The 20,999-nt window shown below is 41.4% G+C and overlaps 1 protein-coding gene across 1 annotated transcript in view; it reads left to right on the forward strand.

Annotated features, from left to right (window-relative positions):
* Positions 1 to 20,999, forward strand: part of rnf43 (ring finger protein 43) — a 177,859-nt gene that overhangs the window by 135,131 nt on the left and 21,729 nt on the right. Inside the window, exon 3 of the mRNA XM_080210829.1 lies at positions 17,161 to 17,235. Within this exon, the coding sequence (XP_080066955.1) occupies positions 17,161 to 17,235 (75 nt within the window). The remainder of the gene's footprint in view (positions 1 to 17,160; positions 17,236 to 20,999) is intronic.

Below are 20,999 nucleotides of genomic sequence, written 5' to 3' on the forward strand. Positions count from 1 at the left end.
TGAATCCATTTGTGTGTAGCTGTAGAAATTTGTTGTTAGCACTGCACGAGAGGCTGAGATCAAACAAACTGCAGCCAAGTAGTGTGTAATGTATAATGGCTGCAGCTCCTCCAGCTCTTCTTCAAACTGCTGCAGTCTGTTTTTGCTGCATCCCAGAGCTATGTAAGAAGTCTCACAACACCAGGTTAAAGTCCAACAGGTTTATTTGGTTGCAAAATCCACTAGCTTTCAGAACGCTGCTCCTTTGTCAGGTAAGTGGGAGTTCTGTTCACAAACAGGGCACATAAAGACACAAACTCAATTTATAAAATAATGGTTGGAATGTGAATCTTTATAGGTAATCAAGTCTTAAAGATACAGACAATGTGAGCGGAGAGAGCGTTAAGCACAGGTTAAAGAGACCACATCATTCCACAGCTATAGCAGAGACTCTGTCTTAGATCTTTACTGCTGCTAACGAGCAAGGGAAATGTATTGGAGAAACATGTTCGGCTTGGACTTGTTTGATGTACTGGTAAAGCAAAATAAAGGTGCAGTACAGCAACCATGTGTATAATTGTTTGCAAACAATAAACCTTGGAAGGGTGGGGTGTGGTCTCTGTTTTGGGGTGAGCAGTAAATTGAGAAAGGTGAACTAGCGCTTATTTTAGTCATTAGTATATCTACTGTGTAGCTGGGTAGGGTGATACTTCAGCACATGATCGAAACATTAACTCTTTCACAATGTCAGATTAATAGTTATATTGGTACCATGTTGAGATGGAGTGTGCCATAATCTGTAACCTCATGGCATGGCATATTCCTTGCATCACCATTGCTGTTAAGCAACGAGGCAACCCTGGTTCAATAAGTAAGGTAGAACAGCACCAGGAATTTCAAAAATGAGGTAGAAATAAGCAATCCTTCAACAGAAGGGCTACCTACTTGTGTTAGAGTATCAGATCAGAAACCCCAAGGTATATTGTGAAGCAAGATGGACCGAACCAAATTTTAGAAAAATTTAGCATTAGTGTGAGGATAGATGTTTCACCCCAGGCGCAATTCTGTTGACAAACTAGGGAGCTTTTATCAAAACAAACTTCTTTTAGCAACACATTTTAACCATAAAATGAATTAGTTTAACCTTTAACATTTACCAATTGGATAATACTTAAACATGGCAAAGTACAATTTTTAACTGCTAAGCTATCACTGTTAGTTCCAATCAAGCAACATTTTTCTTATAGACATAATCTTCTCTTTAAAATTAGTTAGCAAAACACAGGCATACTTTCTTTGACTTCAGTTAAGAGTATTGGAGCTTTCAAAAAGGCTCTGGAGAGAGAGCAACAACAAGACACCTGTTTCCTCCAGCTCCAGGCAGCAACTGCTATAGGATTTAAAGTAAAAATGGAACTGTTCTTTCCTGCAAGCTTAACTCCTCCCATTAACCACATGACTCTGGAGAACTTAAAATAAACAAAAGATCCACTAACTCTACAAAGTAACATATTCCTAGCTAACATCATTATCATCCTGCAGTCTCAGCATCTGCATGTTTCCCCAGACAAAACTACTCTTGCAACGAAGTGCTGCCTCTTAAAGCAACTTCACCTTAAACATAAAATACAGCAAAATAGCACAGTATCATCACACATGTTGAACAGTGGAGTCAATATGTTACATTCATAACTAAACAACTGATCCAGATCTCTGCCTCCTGATGTCCTTATGATTACACATGCCAGTATTCATATACAACAATCCACTATGTATGAAATCAAGATAAGGCTGACTGTTAAATACAGCAAAGGCTATATCTGGTTCACAACAACATTCTAACTGCAATGCTTGCAGCGGCTTGTATTCTGGAACTAGTTACACCTCCTGCCACCCTGTTCCTGTAGCTGTTACATCTGGCATCTACAATGTGGAAGTTTGCCTAGGTATGTCCTGGCCTCAAAAAAAAATCTGATGCATCCAATCTAGTCAATTATTGCTCAATCAGTCTGTGTAATCACCAACAAAGTGCTGCAAGGAAGCATCAATAGTGTGAACCAGCAGCACCTGCCTACTAATAACCTGCTCCCCGATGCTCAGTTTAAGTTCCACCAGAGCCACTTTTCTCCCAACCACATCGCAGTTTTAGTCCACATATGGATGAAAGAACTGAATTCTAGAGCTGTTCTTGACATCAAGGAAGCATTTTCCCAAATGTGCCATCAAGCAGCCATAGTAAAATTTAAGACCATGGAAATCAGTGAAAAACCCTTCAGTGGCTGCAGTCACTGGTAGTACAAACAAAGACCATTGTAGTTGATGGAGTCTCATCATCTCAACCCCAGAATATCACTGTTCCTCAGGGACATGTCATAAGGCCATCTTCTACTGCAACAAGTTCCATTTAACCTAAGTTCCGGAGTGGGATTGTTTGCTAATAATCGCAAAATGATCATTTCCATTGTAACTCCTCAGATAATGAAGCGATTCATGGCTGTGTGGACAAACATTCAGGCTTGAGCTGATAAGTGGCAAATAATATTCTGAGTGCCAGTTGGTAATCATCTTGGATAAAGAAGAAAAACATTCACTGATTCTGCCATTGCTGGACGTCTCATAATCTGCATCCTGGGAGTTACCAGTAATGGAAACTTAACTAGACTAGCCATATAAGAACATAAGAAATAGGAGCAGGAGTAGGCCATCTGGCCCTTCAAGCCTGCCCCGCCATTCAATAAGATCATGGCTGATCTGTCGTGGCTCAGTTCCACATTCCCGCCCTCTCCCCATAACCCTTAATCCCCTCGCTTATCAAAAACCCATCAACCCGCGTCTTAAAAATATTTAGCGAGGCAGCCTCCACCACTTCAACGGGCAGAGAATTCCAGAGGTTCACCACCCTTTGAGCGAAGAAGTTCCTCCTCAACTCTGTTCTAAACCGCCCCCCCTTTATCTTGAGGCTGTGCCCCCTAATCCTACTGTCCTTTCTGAGCGGGAAGAGTCTCTCCATCTCTATCCTATCCATCCCATTCACCATCATATATGTCTCAATGAGATCTCCCCTCATTCTTCTAAACTCTAACGAGTACAAGCCTAGTTTATTCAGCCTCTCCTCATAGCTCAACCCCCTCAACTCCGGTATCAGCCTAGTAAACCTCCTCTGCACTCCCTCCAAGGCCAAAATATCCTTGCGTAAGTGTGGCGACCAAAACTGCACACAGTACTCTAGCTGCGGCCTCACCAGTGCCCTATACAGTTGCAGCAAGACCTCCCTACTTTTATATTCAATCCCCCTCGCTATGAAGGCCAGCATCCCATTCGCCTTCCTGACCACCTGCTGCACCTGCAGGCTGGGTTTTTGCGACTCATGCACAAGGACCCCGAGGTCTCTCTGCACCGTCGCCTGCTGCAGTTTTTTGCCACTTAAGTAATAGTCCTTCCTACCATTATTCCTATCAAAGTGGACCACCTCGCACTTGCCAACATTAAATTCCATTTGCCAGTTCCTGGCCCATTCGCCCAGCCTATTTAGATCCTTCTGCAGACTCTCCACGCCCTCCACGCAATTTGCCGTTCCACCAATCTTGGTGTCATCAGCAAATTTCGACACCATACACTCGGTTCCCTCCTCCAGATCATCTATATAAATGGTAAATAGCTGAGGCCCCAGCACCGACCCCTGGGGCACTCCACTAGTCACCAACCGCCAATCCGAATAGCACCCATTAACCCCCACTCTCTGCCTCCTATTTGACAGCCAATCCTCTATCCACGCTAACACCCTACCCCCAACTCCATGCCCCCTTACCTTCTGCAATAACCTCTTGTGAGGTACCTTGTCAAACGCCTTCTGAAAATCAAGAAAGACCACATCCACCGGCTTTCCTCTATCCACCGCCCTAGACACATCCTCATAGAACTCCAATAAATTTGTCAGACACGACTTCCCCTTAACGAAACCGTGCTGCGTCTGCTTTATCAAGCAATTCCCCTCAAGATGCCTTGCTATTTCCTCCTTGATGACGGATTCTTACATTTTACCTACAACAGACGTTAAACTAACCGGCCTATAATTCCCTGCCTTTTGCCTGCCACCCTTCTTAAACAACGGCGTAACATTAGCCGTTTTCCAATCTTCCGGCACTTCCCCGGAATCCAGCGACACACAACTGCACAATACACATATTAACACACAACTGCAAGCACAGGTGATAGCTGTGTGTGGCGAGCCATTCGCCACCTGATTCTCCAAAGTGTTTTCACCATCTGTAACACACAAGTCAGGAATGTGATGAAATGCTGCCCACTTCCTTGATGCCTAAGGAAACTTGGAATCCAGTGCCACTGAGGAAAAAGCAACTTGCTTGATTGGCACCTCATCCACTAGTTTTAAAAATGTACTGTGGCTTTTGTATGTATTATCTACAAAGTGCACTGCAGCAACTTGCTTACTCTTTTTTGATAGTCCCTTCCACGCCCATCATCTTTACCATCTAGGAAGAACAATGGCAGCAAACACAAAGGGAAACTACCATATCCAAGTTCCCCAAGTCATGAACCATCCTAATGTTGTGTCTTCATTACTGGTTGAACATCCTGGAGCTTGCACCCTTGCAGCACTGTGAGTGTACCTTCATCACAGACTGCGGCCGTTCAAGAGGTGTCTGGCTACCATCATTACCTTCTCGGGGGCAGTTAAGGATAGTCCTGATCAGTGATATTCACAACCAATGCAAATGCATGATTTTTTGAAGAAAGGCCTAGAAAAGAATACAGTCAGACTTGAACATTTGCTGTTATGTATTCAACAGATTTCTTTCCTAATCTTCTTATATGTTTACCTCTCAAGTATAAAGTGAACTTAGCACAATAGATGAAAGTAGCGGCTTGATAGTTCATTGGATAGCTACATTACTAATTACCTCCCCATTCAGGACACAGTCTCTGACTGACATAGGTGACGAAACTGGATGTCTGAGTCATGATCTTCCAGAACTTTCTTGATTCAGGAATCGTCCCCATGGATAGCAAAAATTTCAAATTTGCTCCATTAGATTAGATTGGAAGAGATAAGTTAGATATTCTGGAAAACAGCTGTGGGAAAGTTACTAGGAGCTGTTATTAGGGCTGGAGTGGTTGAACACTTGGATAAATACAAACTGACAGGATGGAAACCAACATGGATGGTATCACCATAGTAGTCGAATTTTTTGAAGAAGTAACTAGCATGATAAATAAGTGTCAAGGAGATGTTATTAATATGAACTTTCGGAACACTTTCAATTATGGTTCATGCAAGACTTAACAAAAATAAGATTGCATGAAATTAAAGACAAATTGCTGTACCAAGTGGCTAATTTCGCTAATGGTGACCTCCCGGAACATGTACTGGAGGTTTTGATGATACCACTCATGTAGAGCTGTGAATCCAGGGAAGGAGGGAGCTTTTTGCCTCTGGAATTGAAGTTCAGAGAGCTGGGGTCAAATCTAGATTTACTACGGGGTTCCTTCGAAGTAAAGGCTGTTCGTGTTGTGTAGACCAGTCCTGATGACTGTGGTAACTGGAAGTCCAGTTCCTGACAGGCAAACTCACAGCTAATTGAAACAGTTTGGAGGAGCTGTATAACTTCATAGATCTTGAGAAAGCAAGGTGACACTGCCTTTTGGTGCAGCTGTGATTTGTTGCTGTGTGTTCAGTCACTGAGAGACTGCTGGGTCTCTCTCTTTGGATGAAGGGATTTCAATATCAGAGGGCAGTTTTGATCACTTGGTGAATGGCCATCATTCACAATGGAAGGCAAATGGTGGTATTTCATAGTGAAGAAGGAGCTTCAGTTTCATGGTCAAAAGCCATTGATATACAGTAGAAGGTAGATAGTGGCCTTGAGCACATTGCTGCGGGTACTCAGTTTTGATAGCCCTCCTTTGTCACGTGGCAACTCTGGAGTCAGAGTTTGGGCATTTATTGCCCCTGTGTTTTTCAATAAGCATTGACCATAGCAGGTGTGAAAATTCCAAAGACAAGTAATGTTTAGGCATCTCCATGATAATCTAGCTTGGAACTTTTGCAGCATATAAGATGGAGAAGAGTAGCTAAATGTTGCTCCCCTAGAGGTAGAGCCAAGAGAAATTCTCGTAGGGAATGAAAAATTGGCAGAATCATTGAAGCGTTTGTTTTTGTCTGTCTTCACAATAGATTTCATTTACCAGAGTAAGGGGTTAATTAGAAGGTTAATAAGAATGAAGGATTTTACAATAATGAATATAAGCAGAGAAAAGATGTTAGAGAAACTTAAGGGTCTAAAAGCTGACAAATTCCTGGCCTACATCCTACTGTTTTGAAAGGGAAAATGGATGCGTGGGATTCTAGAATAATCCCAGCAGATTGCAAGTTATCAAATATAAAATGGCTATTCAAGAAAGGAGAAAGAGGGAGAAATCAGAACTACAGGAACTGTCGGGGAAAATGTTGGAACAGAGAAACATAGTATGATAAGACAGAGTTAACGTGGTTTTATGAAAAGAAAACTGTGTTTGACAGATTTATTAGCATTTCTTTTTGTGGATATAACTAGTACTGTCATTAAAGGGAAGCCAATAGATGTAGTATATTTGGATTTCAAAAGACATTCAATAAGGTGCCACACAAGGTAACAGCTCATGGAGGTGAGGGATAATATATTCACATGGATAGAGGTCTGGTTGTCTGAAAAGAAGTAGCGAATGGAGACAAATGGGCCATCTTCAAGCTTGCAAGTTGAAATGACTGGAGTGCTGCAAGAAGTGTTGGGCCTTGGTTATTTGCCATTTATATTAATGATTGAGACAAAGACACCAAGCGTTATTTATGTACTTTTCAGACAATACAAAGCTAAACTGTAAGCTGTGAAGGGGATACAAAGCTATGGAGAGATGGGCAGGTTGGGTGAGTGAGTAAAAATGTAGCATGTTGAATATAAATTGAGAAAGTGTGAGGTTATTCATTTCAGTGGTTATAGAAAGTAGAATTCCTTAAGGTTTGAATCTTTTGCATGTTGCTATTCAGAGAAACATGGGTACACCCTGAAAGGAACACAAATTTAGCTCAGAAATACAAGAATAAGAAAGTCAGTTGTAAAAGGCTTTGGCAATACCACTCATGGAGGTGCTGTGCACAGTTTTGGTCTACATATTCACAGAAGGATATTCTTGTCCTGGAGGCAGTATAGCATTCACTAGATTAACCCTTAGCCCTGGAAACAATGTATGTTGAGAGGCTGAGGAAATTGAATTTTTCTCTTGAGTTCAAAACACATGAAAATGTTCCAGTTTCTGAAGGGATTTCACAGGCCAGACACTGAGAGGCTGTTTCTGCAGGCTGAAGAATCTACAACATGCAGATAGTGGGGGCACAATCTCAAGAGAAGATCATTTAGGATGGGTGATGAAGTTTGTAAATCTTTAGAATTCTCCACTGAGGCTTCATTATTGAGGATATTGACGGCTGAGATAGTTTTTTGATCTCTCGAGAAATCAGGGATATGAGGAGTGGGTGGGAAAGTGCAGTTGAGGCAAGAGATCAATCATGATCATAGAAGACTACACAAACAGGCCCTTTGGCCCACAAGTTGCGCCGATCACATCCATACCTACCAAGCCATAGAACTACCTGTAACTCCCAATCCCATTAGATCCCATATACTCATCCAGAAGTCTTTTAAAAGACCCCAGCGAGTTTGCCTCTACCACCACCGACAGCAGCCGATTCCACTCACTCACCACCCTCTGAGTGAAAAACTTACCCCTAACATAGTGTAATACCACAGTGGATAGTGGAACTGATTTGTATTTATATTTCTTCCTTGCTGGAACAGGTCACTTTCAGAGTTTAATCACATAATGTACTGATGACATGTTCACTGTAACGGCAAATATGCAGTCTATCCTAAGAGCCTGCAGTGAAAACACCTTTCTAGTAAAGCTCTTTTTTTGTACCTTTGTGGCCGATAAACCATTCCTTTTAAAATTCCACAAAGAAAACTGGCGATGAGGAACCACACCGTCAGACCCACCCCCGCCGAGATATAAAATTTTAAAAATTATCGATGCATGCTGCAGGCATCCGAAAAGTATTAAGAAGATAATATTGCTGCACCAAAGCTGGCGATGCAGGGGGGTGCCAAATATCAGTAGCAGGTTTTGAAGAAACTGAAATATAATTGAAGATTTTTGGGCAAAGTAACATCAAAAAGAAACTTGCCATGTGCTTTAGCGGAAAGCTTTGGAACTGTACAGGAGGTATTGTGAGTAAAACAAATACCCAGCAACAATAACTCGGAGCTAGGGGTTTTGCAAAAATTGGAAGGAAATAGGATGAACTCAGGGTTACTTTGTTTGAAAGAAAAAAATCGAGGTAATACTAAAAGCTTTGTGGGACATTGTGCATACACAAGCCCTTCCCATAGTGGTTCAGTTAAGAGGCCATACCAACATAAATGTGTGACTAAATAGCCGGACTACAGACTTGCCCTTTAACAAAGTGCAGGGATATGATCCAATCCTGATGGGGAGAACCTGGCTGGAGAGAATCAAGCTAAACTGAGTGAGACAAATTTCATGTCGCAGCCTGTATTAGGTCCACCAAAGAGTTTAAAGAAGCATTGTCTTTGATGGAAAGCTGGGAAGCATGAGGGAGTTCTCAGTCAAGCTAATGATTAAAGATGAAAGTCAAGCAAGATGTTTAAAGGCTAGATCAATGTCATATACCATCAGGCCGAAGGTCAAGGGAGAAGTAGAGAGGCTGGTCAAGCCAGGCTCCTTGAATCCATTAATGTGATTGGGCCACATTAGTAGTACCTGTGATGAAGAACGGTGGTTTGGTATGCATATGCGACAATTTTAAAGTCACTATCGATCTGGTATTGTGTGCAGAGCAGTACCCTCTACCTTTTAATTGATGATTTATTTGCTGGGTTGGCCGGAGGCCAGCATTTCAGTAAAGTTGACCTTACTCAAGCTTATCTACAGATAAACGTGGATCCGGATTCAAAGAATATTTGACAATCGTGACACATAAGGGGCTATTTAGACATAAAAGGCTTCCAATTAGCATTAGGTCTGCACTTGCATTGTTCCAAATTCTAAGCATATTAGGAGTCCAGTGCTACTTAGGTGATATCTTAGTTACTGGCAAGAATGAAGAAGAGCATCTCCAAAATGTAGACCCAACACTCTAAAGACAAGAAGATTACTAATCATGAGTATGGATGGATAAATGTGAATTCTTCAAATCTTCTATTGAATACGGGGCTTGTCATACATGCAAAGAAACTGCGCAAATCACCTTCAAAAGTAAAAGCCATACCTGAGGCACCTGCACTTCAAAATGTAAATCAACTTCAGTTGTTTTTTGGCTTATTAAACTATTATGGCAGGTTTAAACCCTAATCTAGCAACCATTTTCAAGCCTTTACACAACTTGTGTCAAAACAGGAAATGAGTGGATCAGTGTGAGAATGCCTCATACAAGCTAGGAGGCATTATTAAAGTCAGGAGTACTGACACACTTTGATCCAAAGTTACCCTTAAGCATAGGATTTCTCACATAATGCCCAATGGTGAAGAGAAGCGACATGTAGTAAACTGACTACACGAAGGTCATTGTGGGCATTAAGGATAAAGGAGATAGCCGGAAGCTATTTTTGGTAGTCAGGGCTTGATAGTGAAATTGAGGAGAAGACAAGTACGTGTTCAACTTGTGAAAAAGTTTGAAACCTGCCATCAATAATTTCCAATTGCATCAATGGGAATGGCCAGAAGTGCCATGGCAAAGAGTTCATCTAGATTATGCCAAACCGCTAGAAGGACAAATGTATTTTGTTGTGATGGATGCATTCTCTTGATAGCCAGAAGTCACCATTATGAAGACTATATCCTCAAAGAACAACAGAAAGAAAGAAAGAAAGAAAGAATGGGTGAGATTTTTGCAAGATTTGGTTACCCTGAACAACTTGTTAGCGACAATGAGCCACAGTTCACTTTGTAAGAATTCACAAGTTATTGAACGGAGTCCAACACAGCCGATCTGCTCCTTAGCATCCTGCACTGGGCTGGCTGAAAAGTTTGTTCAAACAATGAAGCATTAATTGAAAGTAACTTGTGAACAAGGATCATTGTCTAAATGACTAAGCCACTTCCTGATGACATACAGGAATACAACACGTTCGACAACCTAAAGTTCTCTGTCAGTTACACACGGCGTTGGATTTGCTGAAGCCACTTAAGATGAGCGAAATTGTTGAGAGAGAACAACAAAGTCAGGTTTTACAACATGAGGACAGGGCTAAACACAAATGTTTTTAAGGTCAGGTAGTATTGGCAAGGAATTATATCATCAGTGAGAAGTGGAAATCTGCCAGGACCAGTCTCCTGCGCCGTTCAAATTCAGGACAAGGTAGTATGGAGAAGATATGTTAATTAGCTTTTTAGCAACTAGAACTAGTTTGCTAGAGACTGTGTCAACCAATAGTCCACAACAAACTGTGCCAAGTGAAGACCTGGACGTTCCTCAGAACATGATACCAGAAGCAACTTTGGAAGACAGTACCTTAACTGAGGACATTTCAACGCCGAGTAAACCTCCAAATCATACATCGACTCCAGTTGACATCCAAATTCAACCAGCAACACCAACGGTTGCAGTCAACACGAAAAAGCAAGTGCCTGAGGTTGCTGATAGCCACACAAAAATTGACATCCTTCTAAATGTTTAACTTACTGACTGTTGTGTTATTAATTGTTCACATTGTAAATTTTGATTGTTAGTGCCATATTGTATTCCAGTGCAGAAACCTCTGCCGTAAAGGAGAATGAAAGTGTTGTGTATTCATGTTTGTTCCTAATTGGAACATGGTCAGTTTAAGAGTCCAATCGCGTGAGCTATTGATGATGTCATCAGCCGTTTGCACGAGTGAGTTAAAACTTTTCTCATAAAGCTCTGACTTATTTGTACCTTCGTGGTCTGCAAGCCTATCCTTTTAAAAATACCACAGAAACAGGCTCAAGCAGCTGTATGTTGATCCTGTTCATGCTTTTATATCATAACAAAGGAGTATAACCTTAATCAGAGCTAGACTGTTGAGGAATGATTTCAGGAAGCACACCTTCACACACAAGACAGTGGAAATTTGGAAAATTTCCCCATAGTTGTTGAGGATAAGTCAGTTCAAAATCTGAGAGCTGGGTTTGTTTGATTTCCATTAGTAAGAGTGGTAAGGGTTATGGAACCAAGGTGGGTAGTTGATTTGAATTGATTTGCTGAATAGGCTGGAGGAACTGAATGGCCTCCTTTTGTTCCTTTGGTTAACGCCCCATTGTCCTCTACTGCTTTGTAAATTGCTTACTGCCCACTGCTCCTCAAAATTCTCCACGCCACAATTTTCTACTCGCCCACTGATCTGATTTACCTTGATTTATTATTGTCACGTGTATTGGGATATAGTGAAAAGTATTGTTTTTTGCTCTGTTGATAAAACATACCATTCATAGAATACATTAGGGTGAAGGAGAGGATACAGGATATAGTGTTAGTCATAACTAGGGTGTAGAGAACAATCAGCTTAATAAATGGTAACCCTCATTACTGCACCTCACTCCATATAGTTCCCTGAGCTTCACTGCAAGGTGCTGAGAGTTGGCTGCACTGAGCGAACATAGTTCAACTTATAACAAAGCTGCAATAAGCCTTTGATGAGAAGCCAAGAGGATCAGCACTGGCTACGTTCCAGCTACTTTAAATACTGTCGTTGGGCCCCTGTCCCTATTTTAAAGTTAAGCATCCATATTACCCTCAAAGCATGTTCCACTTCATGACTCCCACTTTAAAAGAAAAGTTTTAGTAATGGTTAGAAGTCTTTTCTTGTTGTGGGGGGTCCCTACACCATTCGTTTTTGTTGCTAGTTAGCTGGGGTTGTCTGTGGCCTAAGTCATGTAAATGTTAGTTGCAATCTGCAGTCACGAGTAACCCATAATGAGCAATAATGCGAGGTCAACAGAGACTATGATCCTTTCTTGTCATTGTGAGTTAAACATAAACCAAAGCAATTGAAGTTGGATCATCACAAGCAAAGGGCAAAAGTTAAATATTTTTGGGGGAGGGTTGGGGACGGCAGTTGCAATAAAATTCACTTCCACTGATAGCTTTATCCATTTTATCAGGCTTGTCACCATGCGCTTCATCTGAATTGAATTCCTTATCCGTAGATATGCTATCAACTGGCTTCCAGCTACACAAGCACTTCACTATTGCTTCAGTTGCTCAGCCAGTCAGAGGCTCCTCACCAACTGTGTCCAACCCTCAACAGCTTCTGCTTTTCTCTGAGATATTTGCTCCCATGACCTGTTAGCACCTGGTCACTAGTTGAAAGGAAAAAGCAAGTTAACTTTTGTCCCTTAGCCACATACTTTAGCTGTTGAGCTGGATCTAGACTGTTTTCCAGCATGGGAGTAGGAAGAAACTAAATGGTGTTGTGCGTTTCACCTTTGAGACCCATATGCAGTTCTTTGCAGACTGATGGATGAAAGCCTGGTTTGGTGGATGTAATGAGATGGGCTGTTTGATTCAATACAGAATGGGAATTAGCCCAAAGCGCACAACAGGATCTAATTTTGTACCAAATAGAAAGCTCACTGAGGCCACAGGATAGCTGTTATGGGGAATAGGGAAATCACATTGATTAGTGCAAGCTGTTCAAGATGATATTTTGAAGTGCATTGCATGGAGTTATGAGAGTAACATATAGCATTTAAATCCACATTCCCATCTTGTTGTTGATTATAACACATGCCCTGATTTGAGATTTATTGGCTTTTAGGACGGCACTTTGACACAGTGATTAGCGCTGCTGCCTCTCAGTGCCAGAGACCTGTGTTCAATTCTGGACTTAGGTGATTGTGTGGAGTTTGCACATTCTCCCTGTATCTGCATGGATTTGCTCTCGGTTCCCCTGTTTCCTCCCACACTCCAAAGATGTGCAGGCTAGGTTGATTGGCCATGCCAAATTGCCCCTTAGTGTCCCAGGATGTGTGGGTTAGGGGGGATTAGCAGAGTAACTACGTTGGGTTATGGGGATAGGGCCTGGGTAGGATGCTCTGTCAGAGGGTTGGTACAGACTCGATGGGTTGAATTGCCACCTCCTGCACTACAGGGACTCTTTGGCTAATAAGGTAACAGCCAAAAACAATTTTTCCAAACATTCAGATCCACAAACAGGGAAGAAGAAGTATAAAAGCAAATGGGTCATATTCCCATGGCATTTGAGCACCAGAACATCAGGATGTACATGCCTGGACTGTAGAGTTAGGACTCACAATATAGGGTGGGATTTCCTGGCTGTGTGTCTCGAGCAGAAATTTCTGCTTGAAGTCAACAGACCTTAAAATGGTCTGCCGAATTTTCTGTCCCACCCGCTCCCACTATAATTCCCGCAGTGGGTGGAATGGGAAAATTCTGCCCATAGTTGTATCTGAGTTGGAGGGCTTGAGGATGACACTGGGTGTCTGAAATGTAGAGTGTTCTGATCCTGGAACACTCAACCCTCACCTTGATCACAAACTCACACAAAATAGGTAATTTTTTAAAATGATTGATACTACTTTTGTAATTCTCACTTGGCAGTGTACACTGGTCTCCAGGCATCGACACCAGCACTGGTTTCCAGGCATTGACACCTGTACCCAGGTGAAGTGGGTTTTTATCCACACCCCCTACCTGTGGGGCTGTTGCTGCTCTCAGAAAACTAAGTTCAGTGAAGCATTTGCACTGATTTTTTTTTAGCTGAACTGCTTTCTAAAGGAAGGCAGCAAGCACAATAATTTGAGAGAGGCCCTGAGGGTCAGGTGTTCAGAGTAAATAAATGTTTTAATGTGAAAGGAGAAGATTAAGCTGTGGGATGAAAGGATGAGATGCGCGGTAGCTTGTTTGCAGTGGAGCAGCACTTCAGGTGATCACCTCCCTTGAGATGCATGGCTTTCAGCTAGTGGAAAGATCGTGACCTTTTAGCAGCAAGTGTGTGACTGAACCAGCAACAAAGGGCAAGAGATGCAGCACAAAGACAAGGGTTTAAAAGTAGAAGATGCTGGACATAACACAGTGGGTTGCCAACATCTGAAAGAGAAAGGGTGTGACAATTTTATGGAAGCCCTTTGGCAGAATTTACTGCTTCATAAGAAGTTTCCAGCCCTCACCACCACCTGAAATATTAACCCTATTTTTATTTCTTCTGGATGATTAATACTTCACAATGCAATTTCTTTTAGTTTAAATATTACCTTCCCAACTGTCATGGTTTGTGCCCGGAGCAATCAAACTGCAACTCATACTACTTGCTCTGACTGAGCCCTTGGCAATGTGATGTGGTTCCAGTTAACACTCCTTTCATCTGCCGAGGCCAAAGGACTTTGTTGCGCAAACCAACCAAACTGATCAGTATTTATTTGACTGCTGTTGAGGCGTTAGCCATTACTGCACAATTTGCACATTTCCCAGCTCAATAGTGTCATCTGTGTATACCATCTTTGAAGAATTGGGGATGGGCAGAAGTGACTCGGGGGAGGGGGGAGGAATTATAAATAGAATAAAAAAATCTAAAAGACTTTTGGATGCCCCACAAATGAGAACTGAATTTAACCTGCATCTCAGCCAATGCTGTCACTCAAACTCCTCTGATAGAATTGTTTGCAGAAACTTTTTATCAAGAACTGGGTCTATTAGTCTTGTGCCCCTGACCTTAAGACTGCAGTGGCCCTTACTAATATTTATGGTTCTGAGAAAACTCTCCCAAAGTTTTATTTTAAGAATACCTCTTCTGACATGCATGAACCAGAACTACTAGCTGAGGTCACTGTGGTCTCTAAGCATTGGTCTCAGCTCAAGCTCCTAGATCACAGAGTGAAGATTTCACTACAGGAAATCCTACAGTGAGAATAACCTCCTCCCTCTGCCCCAGAAGTGAAGCCTGCCATCACTGAAGGATTTGTCTAAGATATTACATACTACATTGTTGGTTGGACATTAGCTAGATCACTGCTTTCACCTTTGGCTGGTGCTCTGATAGTATATGAGAGTGGCACTGATCATCTACAATGTGGGAACATCAGTGACTCAGATAAGCCTTTTGGGTGTTCTGATAGAGAAGCTGTCTCAGGAATTTTGACCTCAGCGCCCCCTTTTGAGTACACTTAATGAATGTAATAGCATGAGTTTGGAGGGTGCACTTGGCTGATGAAATTCTGAGCCCATTTAGTAATTATCACATGCGCACTACTAGTTCCTGCCTTTCTCCACTCACTGTCTCTGCTGTCTGTCAGATTGTTTGAATTGTCTTTGATAGCTCCAACCTGATTACCACAGAGGGAAAGTTTACTCATAGAGATTCCCAAATGATATTCATGAAATGAACAGCCTTGCATAAGCCAGGGAAGGAATCCAACAAGTCAGATGCTTGAAGGAGAACACATTTCCAGGCTGTACCACAGATAAGGATGTTGTTATCTTGAACATGCTGGGTGAAATACAGCTATTACTGGTACCATTCCAACGTCTTTGCGAGAAGGATCCTGCTAGGCATGTACTGTGCAGCCTTTAAAACCTTTATGCAGCATCAGAGTGAGATTGAGTTCCGTTGTTTAGCATATCTCATTCCTGAGGATGTACATTAGCGATCTTCCTCAGGGAAACTTAGGAAGTCGAAAAAAGGCTGTGGAATGTTCCTTAAAATGGTAGAAAGACATGGAAACTAGCTCAGGAATTCCCCTTGGGGAACAGCTAACTTAAAGCTTTCCAAAGCAACCACTAACCAGCGCCGCCCCCGCCCCCCACACACTTTACTCACTTAATATAATGATGGTTAAAAAATAATTCTCAGACACTTTATCTTTCTCAATTAACTAGCAATGAGAATCAGCTTCTAATACTTAAAAGGATTCAAAACTACCCCTCTTCAGAGAAATTATTCTGTTGCAGCAAAGAGTTGGCTGATTAACTTATTACCCAGCTGCTCTGTGAAGATGACAACATTATAAATTACACCAGCAGAATTGGAGATGTTCTGAAATTGTCCTCTATGTTGTACCTCAGCACTAAAAAGAGTTTATTCAGTTAGAAGAAGTTGTAAACAAATTTAAAGATATACCTAAAAAGGAGAAAGTTTATTCGTGGGTAACTGAATGTGGATATACTTATGCAGCAATGTACCTCAGCAGTGTTGGATTGTGTAGTACTGTGTGTCAGTGTTTGGCTGTGGAGTGCTGTGTGTAACTATGTGTCACTGTTGCATTGTGTAGTGCTATGTGTCAGTGTTTGGTTGTGGTTTGCTGTGTATAACTGTGTCAGTATTGCGTTGTGGTGTGCTGTGTAACTATCCATGTTGGATTGTGTCGTGTGTGGTTGTGTTGTGCTGTGAGTAATTGTGTGTTGGTGTCAGGTTGTACTGAAAAAGATTTTGGTGGGTAATTAGCGCCCCCTGCAGTGCGTGTTATCTACATCTCTTGGTCCAGATTTCAGCAATGATCTGCCACGTGTGACCTTTAGAAACGTTTGGTCCGAAGGATCTTGGTAAAAATACATGGAAAATTCTCCATTTATGTACCTGAGCTCACCTGACGAAGGAGCAGCAAGCGCTTCAAAAGCCAGTGGCTTTTGTTACCAAATAAACCTGTTGGGCTTTAACCTGGTGTTGTGAGACTTCTTACTGTAAAAAGTTATGGTCAGAATCATTTGAACCTTGCATTATTCAAAACTCAGGCAAGATGTACTAGTGTGGGAATTTGGAACAGTTAATTTTTATTTTAAACCTCTGTTGCACAGCTGCTGATAGTAACACTTAGTCACCTAATTTGCTGTAAAAAAAAACACCCCGATACCCAACTGGCATTTCCCCTACATGCTGCTGTCTCCGTTTTTGCACTTACTCTAATACAGGTGGTATTCTGCTCTGCACTACTTCCCTTCTGACGAGTGCATGGTTGAGCATTTCAGTTTGATATCTTAACATTCCCATCGTTATAGAGATAGAAGGCTCCAGATTTCTAACTTCATCCCACAATCACAAATAAGGAAACCTGTGATTTTGCGGTTTTGTGGAGTAGGTATACTTGGGATGTGCCATTCATACTTTCATAACTTTTGCCTTTTCTCCCTTACAGGCCAAGTTTGCCATTCAGAGAGGTGCCACAGCAGTGATCTTCGATGTAACAGATGATGCAAGTGCTGTGGGTCAGGTAAGATGAACATTCAACATCTTTGTCATTGACAGTAATCATCAGGCTGCAAGAATGGTTCAGGACAGAGATGATCTTTCATTAAAGCCTGTTTTCTTTTAACTCACTAAAAGTACCTGGTGTCACCTCCCACCAGCACTACTGTTCACACATCTTATCAAACGTCATTATCCAAATTGTCACCATGGGAAGTTCCCATCACTGTATAGAGGCAATCTTTGATTCCAAAGAAAGTTGCATTAAAATTCCATTCATCCTCCTGGAGAGCAGTTGGTGTCTTCTGTGAAGATGGAGATGTGCAGCAGCTAGTTTGTTCACAGCAAGATCCCAAAACTAACTGGGTGAAATAGATGACTAGTTAATCTGTGGAATTGATTGAGGGAAGAAAGTTGACCAAGTTGTCACAGACCCAAGAACATCCCTGCACCAGAACAAGAAAGGCAGGGCCTAGATGTCTTTGTGTATCACGGATCTTACAGCATCTACTGAGGAACGTGAATAATCACAGCAATCCAAGGCATAACATCCCAAATCAAAACCAACCAAACTGATCGTTTATTAGTTATCATTCACCCTACTGAAATGTATTTACATGAATGACTCTTGTAGTGCCACAATATGGAAGATTTCATCATCATCTCAAACATATCTACCTTTACAATCTTTAGTCATGTTCTTAACCAAATATTTATCCACTTATTTTTGAGTTAAATCCCACATCAACTGATTTTGGTGGGAATTTGTCACGCGTCAAAAACTGAGGTTTGTATTTATATAGCACCTTATCAAATTGCTGAGGACGATTAATTACTTTGGAATGTGATGACTGTTTTTAGTAAGCAAACACAAGTCATTTTTCAGAATGTAAATATCCCATCAACAGCAGTGAGTCATACTGTGCCTGAGTATTCCACAGTAAGTAACTCATCTTTTGACTCCTCAAAGTCTCACCCTGTCAGCTATAAGGCAAAAGTCAGGAGTGTTTTGGAATACTCTCCACTTGCCTGGATGGTTGCAGCTCCAACAACACTCAAGAAACTTGACACCATCCTAGATAAAGCTTACCTGCTCAGTCGTCCATCACCTTAAATACTGGTTCCATCCATCACCAGAACACTTTGGCTGCAGTGTGTAACATCTACAAGAGGCAGGGCAAAACTCCCTGACGTTTCTTCACCAGCTCTCCCCAATCCAACTTCTACCAAGTACTAGGACAGGGACAGCAGATACATGGGAAATCATCACCGGCAAGCTCCAATACAAGTCTCACACCATTCTGACTTGGAAATATTTTGCTACTCCTTCAGCGTAATTGGGTTAAAATCCTGGAAATTTCTATCTAACAGCTCCGTGAGAATACCTTCACATCTGGACTGCAACGGTTCTTTAAGTGGCTCACCACCTTTTCGAGGGCGATTAGGGATGAGAAATAAATGCTGATCTAGCCAGCACTGTCCACATCCCATGAATGAATAAATTAAAAGTATGTAATCTGAACAATGACATTTTGACAAAGCAGCAACAATTTCTCAAGTGCTGAGACACTCTGAACCTTTCCATGAAGCACAGCAACCTTGACAATGAGAAGATTTTACTACCAGTCATTCAAATGGTGACAACTTATCTAGAGATAAGAAATAACAAAGTAAAGTTGCTTGTGGGAGTAGTTTATATGTCTGCTAATAGTAACAACACAATTAGGAGGTGGGATTATAGGAAGGCATAATGGGGGCTTGTGTGAAAGATACATCAATAATCATGGGTGATTTTAATCTATATATAAACTGAACAAATCAGATTGGCAAAGGCAGCCTGGAATATGAGTTCACTGTAGGTTTTTGGGATTGTTCCTTAGAGCATATGTTCTAGCACTAAGCAAAGAGCAGGCAGTTCTAGATCTGGTAATGTGCAATGAGATAGGATTAATTAATTACCTCATAGTAAAGGTGCCTCAGGTAGCAGTGATCAAAACGTGAATGAAGCTTGCACTCAGTTTGAGACAGAGAAGTGTGTCTGAGAAGGCAATTGTAAAAGAACAAAAACAGAGTTGGCTGAAGTGAACTAGGCAATTAGGTTATGGAGTAGGTCAGTAGAGATGCAATGGCAGACATTTGAGGAGGTATTTCCTAACACTTGACCAAGGTACATTTCAGCGAACTGATTATTGCACATTAGTGCTTAAGAATGGATTCTATTCCGAAGAAGGTAATTCTGGAAAAGGACCAGATAATGAGACGACATTAAGGGAATAATTATGAGGATCAGTCATAAGAACAATGCTATCTCGACACGTTTCTTCACTCTGTGGCTTTGGTATCATTAGAGTTGGTTCGAGTGTACAAGGAAAATGTGACTCATTCAAAGAAGGGCACATTATATACCAGACATGGGAGGTGAACAGGATTAGAATTTTAGATTAAATGTCGGTACTAATTATCAGCTTGTGTTGTCAAGGATTTAAAGCAATGCTTTAATACTTCACACATAATTTAAATTTAACAAAAAAACTTCGGACAAATTATTTATCGATTAATGAAAGAACGAGCTTATCTGCTTGGGCTTAAAGCCCATGTGCCAAATACTGCAACTGGTAAATTTGGTGCAAATGCTCCTAGCTTTGGCTCAGGCATGTGCCTTTCAAATGAAAAACTAAAATTAACCCAGTAATTCAATAGTATAAATGAAAAGGTAACACAAGAATACAAGAATTATGTCTTGTTAATTCAAACGAGGAAGAATGAGTAAGAAGTTAGCCTGTACCTTATGAACATACAAATAGGAACAGAAGTACGCCATTCAGCTCTTCAAGCCTGTTCCATCATTCAGTAAGATCATGGCTGATCTGTCTATGCTTCAAATTCCACATTCCCTTCATTAAAATAGGTTTATTTCCAAGATAGTCAGGTAAAGTCACAGACTCTCCCAGTTCATTCCAGACACTGGTGATTTTATCAGCATTTCACACCAGTTGATTGGCATGGCAAGCCAGTATGATCGCATGAGAGGCAAAAAACCAGGTTCGCACTGGTTTGGAATAGACTCTGTCTAATCCCCCTACTGGCAAGAATCACACTTTGCCTTATTTTTTCCACTGTGCCATAAAATAGCATCTGGGAGTTCGCCTAAAAAATGAATGTGATTTTCTCCCATTTTCATGCTTGTTTGGCACTTGGAATTTTATTGGTAAGTCCCTCAGAATGAGCTAATATCCTAATCCTTCCCCAATTGGTATTGACTGTGCATAATCACCAACTTAAAGCATGCTGCTAATTGCAACACGAATGCAACATTAACAGCCTTTTCCTTAATGTTGCTCTCCCAATCCTCACCGCCAACCACATCCCCCCCGCCAAAAGAATGGAGCCCTTCACTAAAATCAGCAAGTTGCTTAGATCAATGTTCTCTAAGATTTGACGACAAGTGAGCAGCAGCAGTTGGACTGAATAACCAATTGGAATCTGACTAGTGCTGAGGATTATAACAATACCACATAGGGGTACCAATGGGACTGGAGTTGGTCATCAATGATATACTATAGTCTAATATATCACTATGTATTAGAGTAAATGTTAAGCTAAGGGCAGGGGAATGACAGTGGAGAAATGCATAATGGAAAGGAAACAGAAAAATGTGAAAAGTGAGACCAAAGTGGCTGAAGATATCAGAAAAGATTGCAAAACAGAGCTGAGAGCTCTTCGTAAATTGGTTGCAGGTATTTAATGTGAGTAAGAATGTAAGAAGGAAGCAGGGAAATGAGAGATTGT

Source organism: Carcharhinus amblyrhynchos, chromosome 23, assembly GCF_965287045.1.
Source record: "Carcharhinus amblyrhynchos chromosome 23, sCarAmb.v2.hapA, whole genome shotgun sequence".
In the NCBI taxonomy this organism is placed as follows: Eukaryota; Metazoa; Chordata; class Chondrichthyes; order Carcharhiniformes; family Carcharhinidae; genus Carcharhinus; species Carcharhinus amblyrhynchos.